The sequence below is a fragment of the Hyperolius riggenbachi genome, chromosome 7, assembly GCF_040937935.1.
Source record: "Hyperolius riggenbachi isolate aHypRig1 chromosome 7, aHypRig1.pri, whole genome shotgun sequence".
Lineage (NCBI taxonomy): Eukaryota > Metazoa > Chordata > Amphibia > Anura > Hyperoliidae > Hyperolius > Hyperolius riggenbachi.
Genome location: NC_090652.1, coordinates 38,080,430 through 38,098,382, shown reverse-complemented (window position 1 = coordinate 38,098,382; position 17,953 = coordinate 38,080,430). Strand labels below are relative to the sequence as shown.

General features: G+C 45.4%; 1 protein-coding gene across 1 annotated transcript in view; it reads left to right on the top strand.

The window, feature by feature from the left end:
* Window positions 1-17,953, top strand: part of LOC137525976 (guanylate-binding protein 6-like) — a 155,487-nt gene that overhangs the window by 55,315 nt on the left and 82,219 nt on the right. Inside the window, exon 3 of the mRNA XM_068247187.1 lies at window positions 4,182-4,291. Within this exon, the coding sequence (XP_068103288.1) occupies window positions 4,182-4,291 (110 nt within the window). The remainder of the gene's footprint in view (window positions 1-4,181; window positions 4,292-17,953) is intronic.

The following is a 17,953-nucleotide window of genomic DNA, read 5'->3' as shown; positions in this document are numbered from 1 at the left end:
CATAAAGCAGTGCAGGCCTGCAATTGAACATTCAATGAGATTCCTGACCTTCTGTGTGTTAAATCCAGATTTTTTTCTGGGACTTTTGATGTGTATTTCACTCAACCATGTCTTCCTCCAGGTATTAGATCCCTTCAAACATCTTTTCTATCATTTTTCCAGTCAGCAGAAATTTTTCAAAATCTTTAAGTTCGCCTCCCCAATGAAGTCTATTGCGTTTCGCGAAAGTTCGCGCGAACCGAACCTTCCGCGAAAGTTCGCGAACGGGGTTCGTGAACCGAAAATCGGTGGTTCGTGAGATCTCTAAAAATGACACTTTGTGACAAAAAAAATAAAATAAAAAAAGTTTCCATTTCTGCTAACTTGTGACACAAAAAAAATGAAATCTGCCACGGACTCACCATGCCCCTCTCTGAATACTTTGGGAAGTCTACTTTCCAAAATGGGGTCATTTGTGGGGTGTGTTTACTCTCCTGGCATTTTGGGGGGGTGCTAAATTGTAAGCACCCCTGTAAAGCCTAAAGGTGCTCATAGTACTTTGGGCCCCTTAGCGCACCTAGGCTGCAAAAAGTGTCACACATGTGGTATCACCGTACTCAGGAGAAATAGTATATTGTGTTTTGGGGTGTATTTCTACACATACCCATGCTGGGTGGGAGAAATATCTCTGTAAATAAGATTTTTTTGATTTTTTTTTTACACACAATTGTCCATTTACAGAGATATTTCTCCCCCCCCCCCAGCATGGGTATGTGTAAAAATACACCCCAGAACACATTATACTACTTCTCCTGAGTACGGTGATACCACATGTGTGACACTTTTTTGCAGCCTTGGTGCGCTAAGGGGCCAAACCTCCTATGAGTACCTTTGGGATTTCACAGGTCATTTTGAGGCATTTGGTTTCTAGACTACTCCTCATGGTTTAGGGCCCCTAAAATGCCAGGGCAGTATAGGAACCCCACAAGTGACCCCATTTTAGAAAGAAGATACCCCAAGGTATTCCGTTAGGAGTATAGAAGATTTTTTTTTTGTCACAAGTTAGCGGAAATTGATTTTTATTGTTTTTTTTTCACAAAGTGTCATTTTCCACTAACTTGTGACAAAAAATAAAATCTTCTATGAACTCATCATACACCTAACAGAATACCTTGGGGTGTCTTCTTTCTAAAGTGGGGTCACTTGTGGGGTTCCTATACTGGCCTGGCATTTTAGGGGCCCAAAACCGTGTGGAGTAGTCTGGAAACCGAATGCCTCAAAATGACTGTTCAGGGGTATAAGCATCTGCAAATTTTGATGACAGGTGGTCTATGAGGTGCCGAATTTTGTGGAACCGGTCATAAGCAGGGTGGCCTCTTAAATGACAGGTTGTATTGGCACTGAAGTGCAGGAAGCGCAGGATGTTCTCAAATTGTGACCTGGACATGGCAGCAGAAAACATGGGCATGTGATGTATTGGGTGCATAGACCAATAAGACCGCAATACATTCTTTTTGACTAGACCCATGTTAAGGAGAAGGCTCCAAAAAATGTTACGTTCGGAAACTTGGAGTGGTTTCCACTGAAAAGGCTGGGCATGGTAGCTTCTTGGATTGGCGGTTGCGTATTGTGTGGCATAACAGTTGGTCTTAGCCACAATTAAGTCGTAGAGACCAGCAGTGATCAGGAAAAAAAAATTCTGTTACTGTGGTGGGGCGGGTGAGGGTTTGGCCGGGTGATCAGAAGCCCGCAGGGGGCAGATTAGGGCCTGATCTGATGGATAGGAGTGCTAGGGGGTGAAAGGTGGTGACAGGAGGTGATTGATGGGTGTGTCAGGGGGTGATTAGAGGGGAGAATAGATGCAATCAATGCACTGAAGAGGTGATCGGAAGGGGGTCTGAGGGGGATCTGAGGGTTTGGCCAAGTGATCAGGAGCCCACACGGGGCAAATTAGGGCCTGATCTGATGGGTAGGTGTGCTAGGGGGTGACAGGTGGTGACAGGAGGTGATTGATGGGTGTCTCAGGGTGTGATTAGAGGGGGGAATAGATGCAAGCAATGCACTACGGAGGTGATCAGGAGGGGTATGAGGGCAATCTGAGGGTGTGGGCGGGTAATTTTGTGCCCGTAAGGGGCAGATTAGGGTCTGATGGGTAGCAGAGACAGGTGGTGACAGGGGGTGACGGGGTGATTGATAGGTGAACAGGGTGTGATTAGAAGGGAGAATAGATGCAAGCAATGCACTGGTGAGGTGATCGGGGAGGGGGGGTCTGAGGGCAATCTGAGGGTGTGGGTGGGTGATTGGGTGCCCGCAAGGGAAAGATTAGGGTCTGATCTGATGGGTAGCAGTGACAGGTGGTGACAGGGGGTGATTGATGGGTGATTGATGGGTGATCAGTGGGTGATTAGAGGGAGAACAGATGTAAACAATGCACTGGCGAGTTGATCAGAGGGGGTCTGAGGGCGATCTGAGGGTGTGGGCGGGTGATTGGGTGCCCGCAAGGGGCAGATTAGGGTCTGATCTGATGGGTAACAGTGACAGGTGGTGACAGGGGATGACGGGGTGATTGATAGGTGATCAGTAGATGATTACAGGGGAGAATATATGTAAGCAATGCACTTGCGAGTTGATCAGAGGGGGTCTGAGGGTGATCTGAGGGTGTGGGCTGGTGATTGGGTGCCCGCAAGGGGCAGATTAGGGTCTGATCTGATGGGTAGCAGTGACAGGTGGTGACAGGGGGTGATTGATGGGGGATCAGTGGGTGATAAGAGGGGAGAACAGATGAAAACAATGCACTTCGAAGGTGATCTGAGGGCGGGTCTGCGGGCAATCTGAGGGTGTGGGCGGGTGATCAGGTGCCCACAAGGGGCAGGTTAGGGTCTGATCTGATGGATGGCAGTGACAGGTGGTGACAGGGGATGATTGATGGGTGATTGACAGGTGATTGACAGGTGATCAGTGGGTGATTGCAGGGGAGAATAGATGTATACAGTACACAGGGGAGTGATTGATGGGTGATTAGGGGGGTGATTAGGTGCAAACAGGGGTCTGAGGGGGTGATCGGGGGGGGGGGGGGTCTGAGGGGTGCTGTGGGCGATCAGAGGGCGGGGGGGCAGGATCAGTGTGTGTGTGTTTTTACTAGGGGGATGCCTCCTGCCCTAGTAGTCCCTCGATCACTGGGACCACCAGGGCAAGAGGCAGCCTGTATAATACACTTTGTTATCTTAACAAAGTGTATTATACACTTTGTATGCGGCAGATCGGGGGTTAACAACGTGCCAGCGCTGCTAATTGGCCGGCGGGTTGACGATGCGGGTGGGCGGAGCCTAATGCCAGCGGATGCGCACGTAACCCTGCGCTCGATCCCCGGCATGCCGCTGCCAATTGGCGTTATGCGGTACTGGGGGTGCCACTTTGCCGATGCCCATTGGTAGTGGGCGGTCGACAAGTGGTTAAGTGTATTTTCCTTTGATGCTGCTAGTGGAGAGCTTTAACCACCTGAGCGGTCTGGACGAGCTGAGCTCGTCCAACACCGCCGGAGGTCGCCGCTCAGGCCCTGCTGGGCCGATTTTAATCAAATAAAAAGCAGCACACGCAGCCGGCACTTTGCCAGCCGCGTGTGCTGCCTGATCGCCGCCGCTCTGCGGCGATTCGCCGCGAGCAGCGGCGAAAGAGGGTCCCCCCAGCCGCCTGAGCCCAGCGTAGCCGGAACAAAAAGTTCCGGCCAGCGCTAAGGGCTGGATCGGAGGCGGCTGACGTCAGGACGTCGGCTGACGTCGATGACGTCACTCCGCTCGTCGCTATGGCGACGATATAAGCAAAACAAGGAAGGCCGCTTATTGCGGCCTTCCTTGTTTATTCTGGGCGCCGGAGGCGATCGGAAGATCGCCTCCGGAGCGCCCTCTAGTGGGCTTTCATGCAGCCAACTTTCAGTTGGCTGCATGAAATAGTTTTTTTTTTATTCAAAAAAAACCCTCCCGCAGCCACCCTGGCGATATAATCAGAACGCCAGGGTGGTTAAACACCATAGAGTGCTATAATAACATCCTGAGGCTTCATTGGATGTTGGCTATGTATGTTCACTTGCTGATGTGAATAAACACCTTTGTGAAAACTTTAGTGTTGGTCACAACAAACTTTTTATGCGTTACAAGATAACACCACTTTATAAATCAATCATTATTTGACTCTTTTTGTTCTAGGAGGATGATAAAGTAAACTTTGGAATGTTTACTCTCGCTGTCCTGCTGAGCAGCGCTCTGGTGTATGACAGTGATGACACCATTGACCAGAAAGCTTTGGAGAAGCTCAAGTATCCTTTTATATCGGGCTACCAGAAAAATGACTAGTAACTATGGTGCAGCGTTAGTCTAGAAAATGGGAATTTTCCCATGAAAAACGTGTAAATAAAACTATATGTGACATTGGAAGTAGTGATGGTCGGAAATGCCCATTTCAGAAATTCCAATTTCCGCCTATGCCAATTTCTATTTCTCCAATTTCTGATCTTCCATTTTTCCAATTTACCAATTAACGATTTTCCATTTTTCCAAGTTCTGATTTTCGAGTTGTATTTTATTAGTCATTAGTTAGCTTGTTAGGCATTAGTCATTTATTAGTCATTTTTTCTTGCATCAAAGAATGCAAAAAAAATGAAAAAAATTGTTTTAGAAAAAAAATTGTAGTAGGAAAAACGGAAAATCAGTCTTGTGATTAATCTAAAATTACAGCGGTGATCCGATTTTTGCAGAAACATTCTGCATTTTCTGATTGGTCTAATGCTTCCGAGTTCTTTGATTGGGCTAAAATTACCGCGTTGCTGTAAATTGGATTTTCACAAAAAGAGGATTTGAAAAATTTTAAAGCAAACCTTTGCATTGTCTTCATTATTACAGTCATCGCATGGAGACACACATTGTTATTGTAACTTGTATTTTATTGTGATTTTAAGTTTTCAGTTTCTACCTGACCATACCACAGAACCGCCAGCCTAAAGATTTATATATAATTTATAGTGATGAGCCTATAAAAGTGCCAACATATTCTATATATTTTATAAAATCTCACATTTTTGTAGAGATGAAGATGTTCACAAAAACATATGGGCAAAAACATTTTCACATAGGTGTGAGAATATATGTAAAAATATATGAGTTGCGAAAACACATTTTACAAAAAAAAATGCTTTCAAGTCAGTGGGCATGGGAGAAAACATTTTGAAAAAAGTTTTTTTTTTTGTAAAAATGTGTGTCTTGTGAACAGCTATCATTTGTTTGTGAAAATTTTACAACAGGCAAAAAATATTTTGGCAAAAATCCAAACTCATCTATAGAAAGCAGGATCTCAAGTGACTTTGATGAAACAGAAGCACACAAAAGAAGAGTAGGAGCCCGATATGATGTAGTATGTCAAGAATGTGGGGTAGATACTGAACCAGAAAAAGGTACTCACAAATCATGGTTGCCAAGCAGCAACTACTTACAGCACATGTGGGGAACACCCATCCCGCATTCAGGTTGACGACTGGTCTTTCTAAGGTAATAACATGCCTTAGTAGCAAACATTTTGAGCCTGGAGCTATTTGCTATTCAGGCATGTTATTCTGATTTATAAATTCTTCTTTTTGAGAACACAGGCTTATGCTACGTACACACTGGTGACTATGGTCGTTTGAAACAGCTAATTAACGATCGTTCCGCCGACAATCGGGGGAAAACTTTACCCAATGATCATTAGCACGAACGACAAAAGAATGACATCGGGAAGATGGAAATATCCAACCTGACGGATCGTATCTACTGACAATCGTTACAAAACTATAGTGTGTACAGACATCGACCGAGAACGATCGTTACAAGGGCCAATGCGCCTGCGTTGAATTCGGCCCAGCTTCAGTACTTCCTTTGTAGTGTGGCCGTAAAGATTGTTACATTACAAATTTCAAATAAACTTTGTTCTCAAGTTAACTATCATATATTTTTATCTATTGTAACTCCATGTTAGTGTTTTTTTTTTTTTTTTTATATAAATATGTACGCAACATTTCCTTCTGATCGTTCTTTTCTGCAAGAACGATCGTTAAAATGTGTATGATGAGAGGGGCGTGGCCACGACAGAGTCCAGGAAGGGTGTGTGAAGCCTGAGCTCCTGCTTCGGCACATCATTAAGAGACCAAAAGCAATGCCATCCACACCTATTTTGGGGAAAACAAGTGCAAGAAGGCATGGAGATGGAGATAGACGCCTCCAAAAAGAGGAAGCAAGATGCACTGAGACCTAAGAAGCTCACGGATTTCTTCAGTGAGAAACCTCAGCGTTCCACGAGGAGGCCCCAAGATGGCGCCGCCGCAGCTTCACAGCAGCGCGCCTCCCGATCATCCAACATAAATGAGGACAACACTGGGGAAGTAGACGGAGAGATACCGCACTCTCTCTCCTCTTTACCTCCGGAGCTTGCAGCAGACTCATCCCCATCAAGCAGCCCAGCCAAATCGCGTTCTTGCATAGAGGGAGAAACGGACACACAGCATGAGGTAGGAGGTAACCAGTGCATATCGCCTTCAGCACTTACAAACTGCCCAGACATTGCAGCGTTCCCTGCCGCAGACAAACCTGTTTCCCAGGAATATATTAAAGACTTGATGCTTACATTTAAAGACTCCCTGATATCAGAGTTCACCAGCTATACAAGCCACATTACAGAAAGATATAGCAGAACTGGGACACAGAGTAGATCTAACTGAAAATAAAGTGACGGAGATTGTTAAAGAGTATAATGTGATGGTGGATACCTCAGAGCAACATACTAAAGATATATCATGGCTGAAAACAAAAGCAGCTGACATGGAGGATCGCTCCAGACGCAACAACTTAAAACTAAGGGGCATTTCAGAATCTGTCTCCACAGGAGAGCTGAGAGCCTTTGTAACATCTATGGCCAAAGCAGCCCTTCCAGAAACCTCTCAGATTGAACTTACTATAGACAGAGTGCACAGGTTACCCAAGCCACCGCATCTGGCTGAGAACATTCCCAGAGATGTCATAGTAAGATTCCTCTTTTACCAGGTTAAAGAGAACTTGATGCTGGTTATAAGGAAAAAAGGACATCTTCCAGATCCTTATTCCAAAATACAGCTATTTACAGACCTCTCCCAGGCAACCTTACAAAACAGAAGAGCTTTACAACCTATTGTCAAATCACTCAAAGAAGCTCAAATATTGTACAAGTGGGGCTTTCCCACCAAATTGATCTTTTCAGCATACAATAAACAATACAGTATGTCATTTCCTCACTAGAATCCGGAATTAAGCTTCTCAAACAACTGCAGATCCAAACACAAGGAGACTCTTCCTCTATCCCTTCAAAGAAGAACCCATTCTCTTCCTCTAACACCTCCTAAAAGGCACTATTCACTTATCAGCCGACCAGGCCTTTGATATTACTTTAGTCCCCCTCGCACATGAGAAGGCACTTAGCAATATTGTTATTGCTCTCCCCGAGAAAAGATGTAGACTTGAACTTATCTTCTACATCAATTATATGTTAGCGGCTTTAATGTTATCGTTATTATCTTCACTGTTATTGTTATTTTTATCGTTTATCTTAACTGTTTTTTTTGGTTCCTCACCTCTCCTCTATTCGCGATCAACACAATGTTATACAATGTTTAGATATTCACCACTATATACTAACAACATATCTAGGTTATATTACAAATGGCTAATGACCAATCTTTAAAGCTATACTCTATTAATGTAAGAGGCCTGAATTCAGCCTTTAAAAGGAGAACGCTGTGGAAAGATGCCAGAGCTCAAGGAGCACACATAATTATGGCACAGGAAACACATCTTGTACAAAAAGATACCAAATACTGCGCTTCCAATGAATACCCAATGATTTACCATAGTATATTTAGTAAAAAAAAAAAGGGGCGTTCTCCTAGCATTTCACAAAGATATATCAGTCACTCCTATATCCACAACTATTGATGAAGGGGGAAGATATAATATATTTATAGGTAAAATTAACAATCAATTATTTACTATTGTTACCCTCTATGCTCCTAATACATCTCAAAAACGCTTTCTGCAAAAAATTCTTGCTAAGGTTGACAAAATCAAACAAGGATCCTTATTATTAGGAGGAGATTTTAACTAAGGATATCTAAATTGGATACCTCATCTAAAAACACGTCTCGCACAACATATCTAGGGAAAATAATTAGGACACATAACTTAGTAGATCCTTGGAGGATTTTCCATACAACTGACAGGGACTATACATATTTCTCAGCAGTCCACCACTCCCATTCACGGATTGATTACTTTATTACAGATAGGAATCTCTTACAATCAGTAGTAGATACCTCAATAGGTAATATTACGTGGTCTGACCACGCCCGAGTCCAAATTGCTCTTAGAAACTCATTATTTGCACACAAACCGCATACCTGGAGGATGAATTACTCTAATCTTTCTAATCCAGACTCAATTCCCGCTTTTCATACAAAATTAAAATCATTTTTTTTATATTAACAGCACTCCAGAGATAGATAAGTCAACTATTTGGTCAGCTCACAAGGCTTATATGAGAGGCCTATACATTCAACAAAGCTCTAAAATAAAAAAAGATAGACAAAAAACATACACAGAACTGTTAAACCAGATTCAAACTCTAGAAAAAACTCATAAACAAACCCAAGATCCCTCCACACAAGACAGGAACTACAAAATTTTCTTCTTTACCAATATGAGGCCAACCTAAGGAAAACTAATTCCTTTAGATATTCCCAAAATAGTAAGGCAGGGAAGTATCTAGCTAATCTTTTAAAACACAGAAACTCTACCTCCATGATCCACCATATTATTCATCCAATGACTAAAACTACAATTATGAATCCCAAATCTATAGCAAACGCATTCGTAGATTACTATAATCAGTTATATAATCTGCGAGACGACCCTTATACTAAACAACCCTCTTCCACACTAATCAATGATTTTCTTACATCAATTAATCTCCCTAAACTTAACCCAGATAAATTAATAGACCTAAACACACCCATTTCCATCCAAGAAATAATTAAAACTATCAAAATGCTAAAAAAAAAAATAAAGCCCCAGGCCCAGATGGCTTCATAAATGAATACTTTACAACATTTGCACAGACTTTAGCACCCTTCTTGACTGATCTTTTCAATTCTTTCATATCAGGAAGCCCCATACCAAAAGAATATCTACAAGCCACAATAACAGTTATCCCTAATCCAGGGAAAGACCTTCAACATCCCATCAACTACAGACCTATCTCACTCCTGAACACAGACACAAAATTATATGCTAAATTAATTGCCAATCGCCTAATGCAAATCACCACCGACCTCTTGACGCCAGATCAAGTAGGCCTCACAAAAGGTAGGCAGGCACCAGATGGGACCCAACGAATGTTGAACATTTTGAGACACATTGGCCTCGATTCACAAAGCGGTGATAACCCAGTTATCACGCCTAAAAGACTTTAGGCGTGATGACCTTTTCACCACTGAGTTATCACTGCTTTTTCCTGCTCTTCGCGCGAAGTTACCGCGCGTACGCGCGCGCGCAAAGTCCCATAGGGTTTAATGGGAGCTTCGCGCGAAGCGTCGGGTGCTGCGCGCGTACGCGCGTACGCTCGGTAACTTCGCGCGAGTTTCTTCTTATCACGCCTAAAGTGAGTTTAGGCGTGATAAGGGGCTTTTCACTGGCGTGCAAACACTTTGCACCGCTTTGTGAATCAAGCCCCTAGAGCTCTGTCGAACGCCTTCTCTCCTCCTAACTTTGGATGCGGAGAAGGCGTTTGACAGAGTTCATTGGGGTTTTCTAAAAGCTACCCTACATAATTTCAGGTTTCAGGGACCAATTGTGATGGCTATTATGAATTTATACAGCAACCCATCAGAAAAAGTGAACGCAGCAGGATACCTATCTGACACCTTTGACATTTCAAACGGTACCCGCCAAGGCTGCCCATTGTCTCCTATTATCTTTATCCTTCTGATGGAAACCTTGGCACAAAAAATTAGAACAACTCCTGAAATACAAGGTATAAAAATTGGTAAAACCGATAATCAGATATATAAGCTAACCTCTGGACACCTGAGTAGAGTAAGAGTGTTTGGTGCAAACAGTAATATATAGAGGACTGGGCCTCAGAGCAGTAAAGAGTATTGCACGATTCCTTCTAGACTCTCCCGGGAAGAGGAGTCAGGCTGAGAGAAGGAACGACAGAACGAGAGTGACACTCAAGAGGGAGTGGCACTACCAGGACTGGGAACCGCCTCTAACAGTAAAAGGGAGGGGGACACCAAGAGCCCAATAGTGTGATATTGTATAGCTGATAATTAATAATGAGTAATATAACAATTTAATACTCACAAACCAGGGTTACCATTAGGAAACCACTGTGAAGGCAGGTGGGGAGATTAACCTGACCCCACTCAGGATTAAAAGTCGCTCTCTGTAGATGGGAAGAAGATGGGTACAACCCTCCACCAAGGGTGGACTTAGCAATATGTAGAAGCTTTCCAGAGGCGCCAATAGAATAAAAGTCACTTAAATGAGCTTAAAACCGATGGGGCAGTGGTGGGCCTATCCCATCCATGCAGACAAAGCATGCCTCTGTCAGAGGCGCTCAGTGTGGTTTTGATGCTGATAAGCTGTATGCTCCTTTTTGATTGGCCTGATGAAGCGGGATTGAGCCCGTGAAACGCGTTGCCTATTTTTACTGTGCAGTATAAATAAATTGTTGTTTGACTGTTGATGCCACAGTCCTTCCTTTGTCTGCTTTGTCTGCATGGATGGGATAGGCCCACCACTGCCCCATCGGTTTTAAGCTCATTTAAGTGACTTTTATTCTATTGGCGCCTCTGGAAAGCTTCTACATATATGCCTCTAACAGTAAGGTCGGTTCTCGAGGTCGGACAAGCCAGGTCGTACACACACGGACAGATAAGGTACAGAATCAGAAGGCAGAGGCGGAGTCTAAAGTACAGGCAGGGTTCGGCAACAGGGTATCAGATATATCGAGGTACGAAATCAGGAGGCAGATGCAGAGTCTAAGGACGAGCCGGGGTTCGGCAACAGAGTATCAGAATGGCAAGGTACAGGATCAGAGTTCAGAAGAATAGTCAGGCAAGCAAAGGGTCATAACAAATAATCACAATCAAACTAGTACTTTAAACTATCAACGGAATCTAGCTAAGTGTAGGATTACAGCTCCAGCTGGTCCCGGCACACTTTAGGATCTGACTCAGGTCTGAGTGCTACCACATTGTGATCGCAACGCCAGACAACCAGCAACTGCACAGCCAGGAGTATATATACACAGACACTCTCCAGCACCTCCCTAAGTGCTGAACCAATGAGATGGCACGGAAATGTCAGCTGACCAGCTTGGTCAGCTGACCCTTTTCTGGCCACCATATAGGTTCTGCCTCTCTGCGCGCGCGTGCGTCATTCTGAACCTAAATGGACTATGAGTCCCAGCCATACCAGCACCGCTCTGCGGTGTCTCCGCAACAGGGCCATGCGCGCTAACCGCCGCATCAGACGCGGCGGTTTCTCTGCGCTCCGCCATGCCCTTCACGGAAGCAGCCGCCTCACGCTGAGTAGAGGCGGCTGCTCTTCCGTGCTTTGCCATGCTCTTCACGGAAGCAGCCGCCTCACGCTGAGAAGAGGCGTCTGCTTCCCCGCGATCCCCCGAGGAGTGGACTCCGGACAGCTCCTTCTAGGCTTTTCTGGATGTAACGTGTGAAACTCCCTCTTCAAATCATCAGCATGCATGCGGCCCTCAGGTACCCACATTCTTTCCTCAATACCATACCCCTTCCAGTGCACTAGATATTGTACCGACTTCTGCACTATGCGTGAGTCCAAAATTTTCTCTACTTCAAACTCAGGTTGACTATCCACCATGACAGGAGGAGGAGGAGTAGGACCCACATGGACTGCTGGTTTACCCAGGGATACGTGAAAGGACCTTACCCTATGCATGCTGGCGGGAAGATCAACGGTATAAGTAACATTGTTGATCTTTTTCGCTACCGGGAACGGACCCACAAACCTGGGACCAAGCTTGTCTGAGGGTTGTCTCAGGGTTAAGTGACGTGTGGACACCCAAACCAAGTCTCCTGGCTGGAACCTCCACTCCAAAGAACGTCTCTTGTCAGCTTGACCCTTTTGACTCTGAAAAGCCTTTTCCAAATTATTTTTCACCATCCCCCAAGTGTTTTTAAATGACCTCTGCCAGGCCTTCAGAGCTGGAAACGGAGTGGAGGCCACTGGCAATGGAGAGAACTTGGGCGATCTCCCTGTCACTATCTGGAACGGAGAAAATCCAGAAGAAGAACTCTTCAAATTATTTAGTGCGAATTCTGCGAAGGGCAGAAATTTTACCCAGTCATTCTGTGCCTCCGCAACGTAACATCTTAAGAACCATTCCTAAGATTGGTTGATCCGTTCAGTCTGCCCATTGGTCTGTGGGTGGTAGCCTGACGAGAAAGACAGCTTCATGCCCATTTGGTGACAAAATGCCCTCCAGAATCTAGAGATGAATTGGACTCCCCGATCTGACACTATGTTTTCCGGAATGCCATGCAGCCGGAAAATGTGAACAATGAATAAGTCGGCCAATTCCTGGGCCGAGGGGAGTCCTTTCAAGGGCACGAAATGGGCCATCTTGCTGAAGCGGTCGACTACCACCCAAATGACCGACATGCCTTCAGACCTGGGGAGCTCACCCACAAAATCCATGGACAAGTGGGTCCATGGTTCACTCGGGGCGGGTAAAGGCTGCAAGGTACCGACAGGTGCCAGCCGGGAGGGTTTACTTTTAGCACATATTGCACACTCCCTAACAAACTCCTTGCAATCTGCTGACAGGGAAGGCCACCAGGCACACCTGGCCACAAGATCTTGTGTTGTGGCTGCTCCGGAATGTCCAGCATTCTTGTGTGCATGGAACATCTCTAAGATCTGGAGACGGAAGGGCAGAGGAATGAACATAACCCCTTCAGGCTTCCCTTCCGGGATGTCCTGCTGAAAGGGACTTAAAGTCTCCTTCCAGTCTTCCCAAGTATCATTTGCAGCCAGCACTAATTTCTGCGGAACAATAGTCTCAGGAACGGGGGGCTGTGCTGTCTCTGGCTCAAAGCACCTGGACAAAGCATCTGCCTTAACATTCTTGCTCCCTGGAGTATACGTAATAATGAACCTGAATCGAGAGAAAAACAAAGACCATCGAGCCTGACGGGGGCTCAACCTCTTAGCCCCCTCGATGTATTCCAGGTTCTTGTGATCCGTGTAAACCGTGATCATATGTTCTGCTCCCGCTAACCAATGTCGCCATTCTTCAAAAGCCAATTTAATGGCCAGGAGCTCCCTGTTGCCTATATCGTAGTTTCTCTCTGCTGGGGAGAACCTACGAGAGAAGTAGGCACATGGGTGCATACGGCCCTGCAAGCCTGACCGCTGAGACAGCACAGCCCCCACCCCGACCTCCGAGGCGTCTACCTCAACAATAAAAGGGAATGAGGTGTCCACGTGTCTAAGGATTGGTGCGGAGCAAAAGAGATCCTTCAGGGTGGAGGGGTGCAATGACAGTGGAGTACCCTTTAATGAACCTTCTGTAGTAATTTGCGAAGCCCAAAAACCGCTGAAGCGACTTCAACCCAACCGGCTGAGGCCATTCCAGAACCACGGAAACCTTGGCAGGGTCCATGGACAGGCCTGAGGTGGAGATAATGTATCCCAAAAAGGTGACAGAGGTTACTTCGAAGATACATTTCTCCAGTTTGGCGTACAGTGAGTTCCGCCTCAGTTTATCCAATACAAATTTTACATGTGACCTATGCTCAGAGAGGTTGTTGGATAAAATAAGTATATCATCTAGATATACTAGAACGAATCTCCCCAACACCTCCCTGAAGACCTCATTGATGAGTTCTTGGAAAACGGCTGGGGCATTACATAACCCGAAGGGCATCACCAGGCATTCGTAATGCCCGTCGGGTGTATTAAAGGCCGTTTTCCACTCATCGTCCTTTCTTATACGTATCAGGTTGTACGCACCCCATAAGTCTAATTTCGAAAAGACTTTAGCGTTGGTGACCTGTGTGAATAAGTCGTCTATCAGGGGCAGCGGATAGCGATTCTTCACCGTAATCTTATTCAGGCCCCGGTAATCAATGCAGGGCCGCAGGCCTTCGTCTTTTTTCTTAACAAAAAAGAAACCTGCCCCAGCAGGCGACCGGGACGGGCGAATGAAACCCTTGGCCAAATTTTCACGGATGTATTCCTGCATGGCCACTTTTTCGGGCCCAGATAAATTGTACAAATGGCCCCGGGGGGGCATACAACCTGAACGGAGATCGATGGGACAATCAAAAGGGCGATGTGGGGGTAACTTGTCTGCTGCCTTGGGACAAAATACGTCAGCATACTCTAAATACTGCTCTGGAACCCCCTCCACCTGTATCTTGGTTTGGCCCAAAGTCACCTTCCCTAAACATTGTTGAAAACAATGATCTGACCAGGAAATTAATTGGCCGGTGGCCCAATCAATGTGCGGAGAATGAAGGCGTAGCCATGGCATACCAAGTATAATGGTGGACGTAGACATTTGTAACACAAAAAACTGTAATTTTTCCCAATGCAAAACCCCCACAGTGATTCCTACCTCCGGTGTCTGGGACAGCGGATGATTCCTCTGCAGAGGAGAATCATCCACTGCCGTAACCTGAATGGGTGGTTCCACCGCTGTGAGCGGAATTCCCAATCTCTTAGCAAACTCAACGTTCATAAAATTAGCCGCGGAGCCTGAATCAATAAAGGCTTCCGTGGCCTCGGTCTTATCCTCCCATGTAACAGTACAGGGAAAAAGCAACCGTTTTTCTTCTAGGGGTATGAGTCGGGCGCCTAGGGTGTTACCCCCTACAACTCCTAGGCGGTAGCGTTTCCCAGTTTATTAGGGCAGTTTCGCACCCTATGCCCCCCGTCAGCGCAATACAGACTTAGTTGTTCAGTCATTCTCCGTCTTCACTCCACCTGGGTCAGTTTTGACCGACCGATCTGCATCGGCTCGGGTGGAGGCAAGACCGGAGAAGACGAGACAGACGGAGATGGAGTTACTAGGGGTGCAGCAGAAGGTGCCGCGTAAGATGTCACCCTGACACGATGACTGCCCCTAGTCTGTCTCTGGTGGCGTAGCCTGCGGTCGATTCGAATGGCCGATGAGATGGCCTCATCGACTGTTTTGGGCTCGGGCTGACTCAACATCAAGTCAGAGACCTCATCCGACAAACCAGACAGAAAGCAATCCAACAGGGCATAGGTGTCCCATCTGGCTGTAACTGACCACCTTCTAAATTCAGCCGCATAATCTTCGACCGGACCTTTGCCTTGCCGCAAAAGCTTGAGCTTCCGCTCAGAGGTCGCGGCAAGGTCCGGGTCATCGTAAATTACCGCCATGGCTTTAAAAAATTCCTCTACGGAGTTAAGGGCTGTGTCCTCAGTGGGCAGGCTGTACGCCCACGTCTGAGAATCGCCTGACAATAGGGTCTTAATAAATGTGACCCTCTGGGTCTCCGTTCCTGAAGACTGGGGTCTCAGCTCAAAATAGGACAACACTCTACTCCTAAAATTTCAGAAGTCAGATCTGTGGCCAGAAAACCTTTCAGGTACCGGCATACGTATGTCAGAACTAGAAGGGGCTCGCACATGATCTACTGATGTCTGGAGGGTTTGCACGGACCCCGATAGAGCATCAATAAGCGTTCTGTGGGTGCCCAGTACTTTATTGATATTGTCTACCGAAGTGGCAAGTACACCCAGAGGATCAGCGTGTGCGTCCATCTTGTTTTTGGGTCTGGCATTCTGTAACGATCGGTGTAACACAGAGAGAGGATCTGATTACCGGTGATCTGCAGTATCACAGGGAATACAGATATATACCAGATTATAGATGATCTGCAGTATCACCGATAATCAGATATATAAGCTAACCTCTGGACACCTGAGTAGAGTAAGAGTGTTTGGTGCAAACAGTAATATATAGAAGACTGGGCCTCAGAGCAGTAACAGATAAGGTACAGAATCAGAAGGCAGAGGCGGAGTCTAAAGTACAGGCAGGGTTCGGCAACAGGGTATCAGATATATCGAGTTACGAAATCAGGAGGCAGATGCAGAGTCTAAGGATGAGCCGGGGTTCGGCAACAGAGTATCAGAATGGCAAGGTACAGGATCAGAGTTCAGAAGAATAGTCAGGCAAGCAAAGGGTCATAACAAATAATCACAATCAAACTAGTACTTTAAACTATCAACAGAATCTAGCTAAGTGTAGGATTACAGCTCCAGCTGGTCCCGGCACACTTTAGGATCTGACTCAGGTCTGAGTGCTACCACGTTGTGATCGCAACGGCAGACAACCAGCAACTGCACAGCCAGGAGTATATATACACAGACACTCTCCAGCACCTCCCTAAGTGCTGGACCAATGAGATGGCACGGAAATGTCAGCTGACCAGCTTGGTCAGCTGACCCTTTTCTGGCCACCATATAGGTTCTGCCTCTCTGCGCGCGCGTCATTCTGAACCTAAATGGACTATGAGTCCCAGCCATACCAGCACCGCTCTGCGGTGTCTCCGCAACAGGGCCATGCGCGTCTGACGCGGCGGTTTCTCCGCGCTCCGCCATTCTCTTCACGGAAGCAGCCGCCTCACGCTGAGAAGAGGCGGCTGCTTCCCCGCGATTCCTCACACCAAGCCATGAGTAAATTTATGCTCTCATGGTCAGGAAGATTGTCATCTTTCAGAATGTTCTTACTCCCAAAGATTCTGTACATTCTTAGAACTATAACAATCCCTATAAAAATGTCCTTCTTTTTGGAAGTAAGGAAAATTATTAATAATCTAATATGGGCGGGGAAAAAAACAAGAATTTCCTATAAAGTAATGACTTTACCAAAAAAACAAGGAGGGATAGGGTTACCCAATATCGAAAATTATTACTATGCATGCAACCTTGAATGCGCCAAAGCATGGTCGTCTAAGAATAGAGATAAAAAATGGGTCACATTAGAGCAAGATTTGATTGGGAAATGCCCCAGAGATATTCTTTCCAGCATACTATTGGGGCATAAACCACCTAAATATAATTTTCCTTCAATTACGGCTACTCTTCTGGCATGGGGACATTTTCTAAAACATCCACCACATGCAGATTGCTACATCACTCCAAGAATTCCTCTAACAGCAATCCAACTCATAATACCAGACATCAATGTAAGTCCTTTGATAATGACGGGCATTAAAAACTTAAATGATCTGCTAGAAGAAGATAAAATTATAACTTTTGATGTATTAAAAAAGAAATATAATCTCCTACCCAACACAATATTTTTATATCAGAGGATTGCCAGCTTCCTAAGAACTAAGATGTCAAAAATACCAGAGATTAATAGTCATATACTCACTATGCTGAACTCAACCAAACCAGTAATAGGAGGATTTGCCATATGGTATTCCGAAATCATAACCGAAACCAAATCTCCTATCACTAAGTACGTTAAAGCATGGTCATCCGATCTGAATACTGAATTCCCAGTTACACAAATAATCTCCACGATAAAAAAATCTCACAAATCTCTAAATGTATATCCCACTGGGAACAATACATGAAAATTCTCACAAGATGGTACATAACCCCTAGGAAACTGGCATTCTTCACCACCAATACCTCATCTCTCTATTGGAAATGTTCCACTGCGGTTGGGACTTTGTTACATATGCTATGGGAATGCCCAGTGATTAAAGATTTATGGAAGACAGCAGAACATTATATCAAAAATGTTTATGATATCAATATTCAAATGACACCACAACTAGCACTTTTATGCATCGGACTAGAGAGAATTGAACCAATATACCGAATGCACATATGCC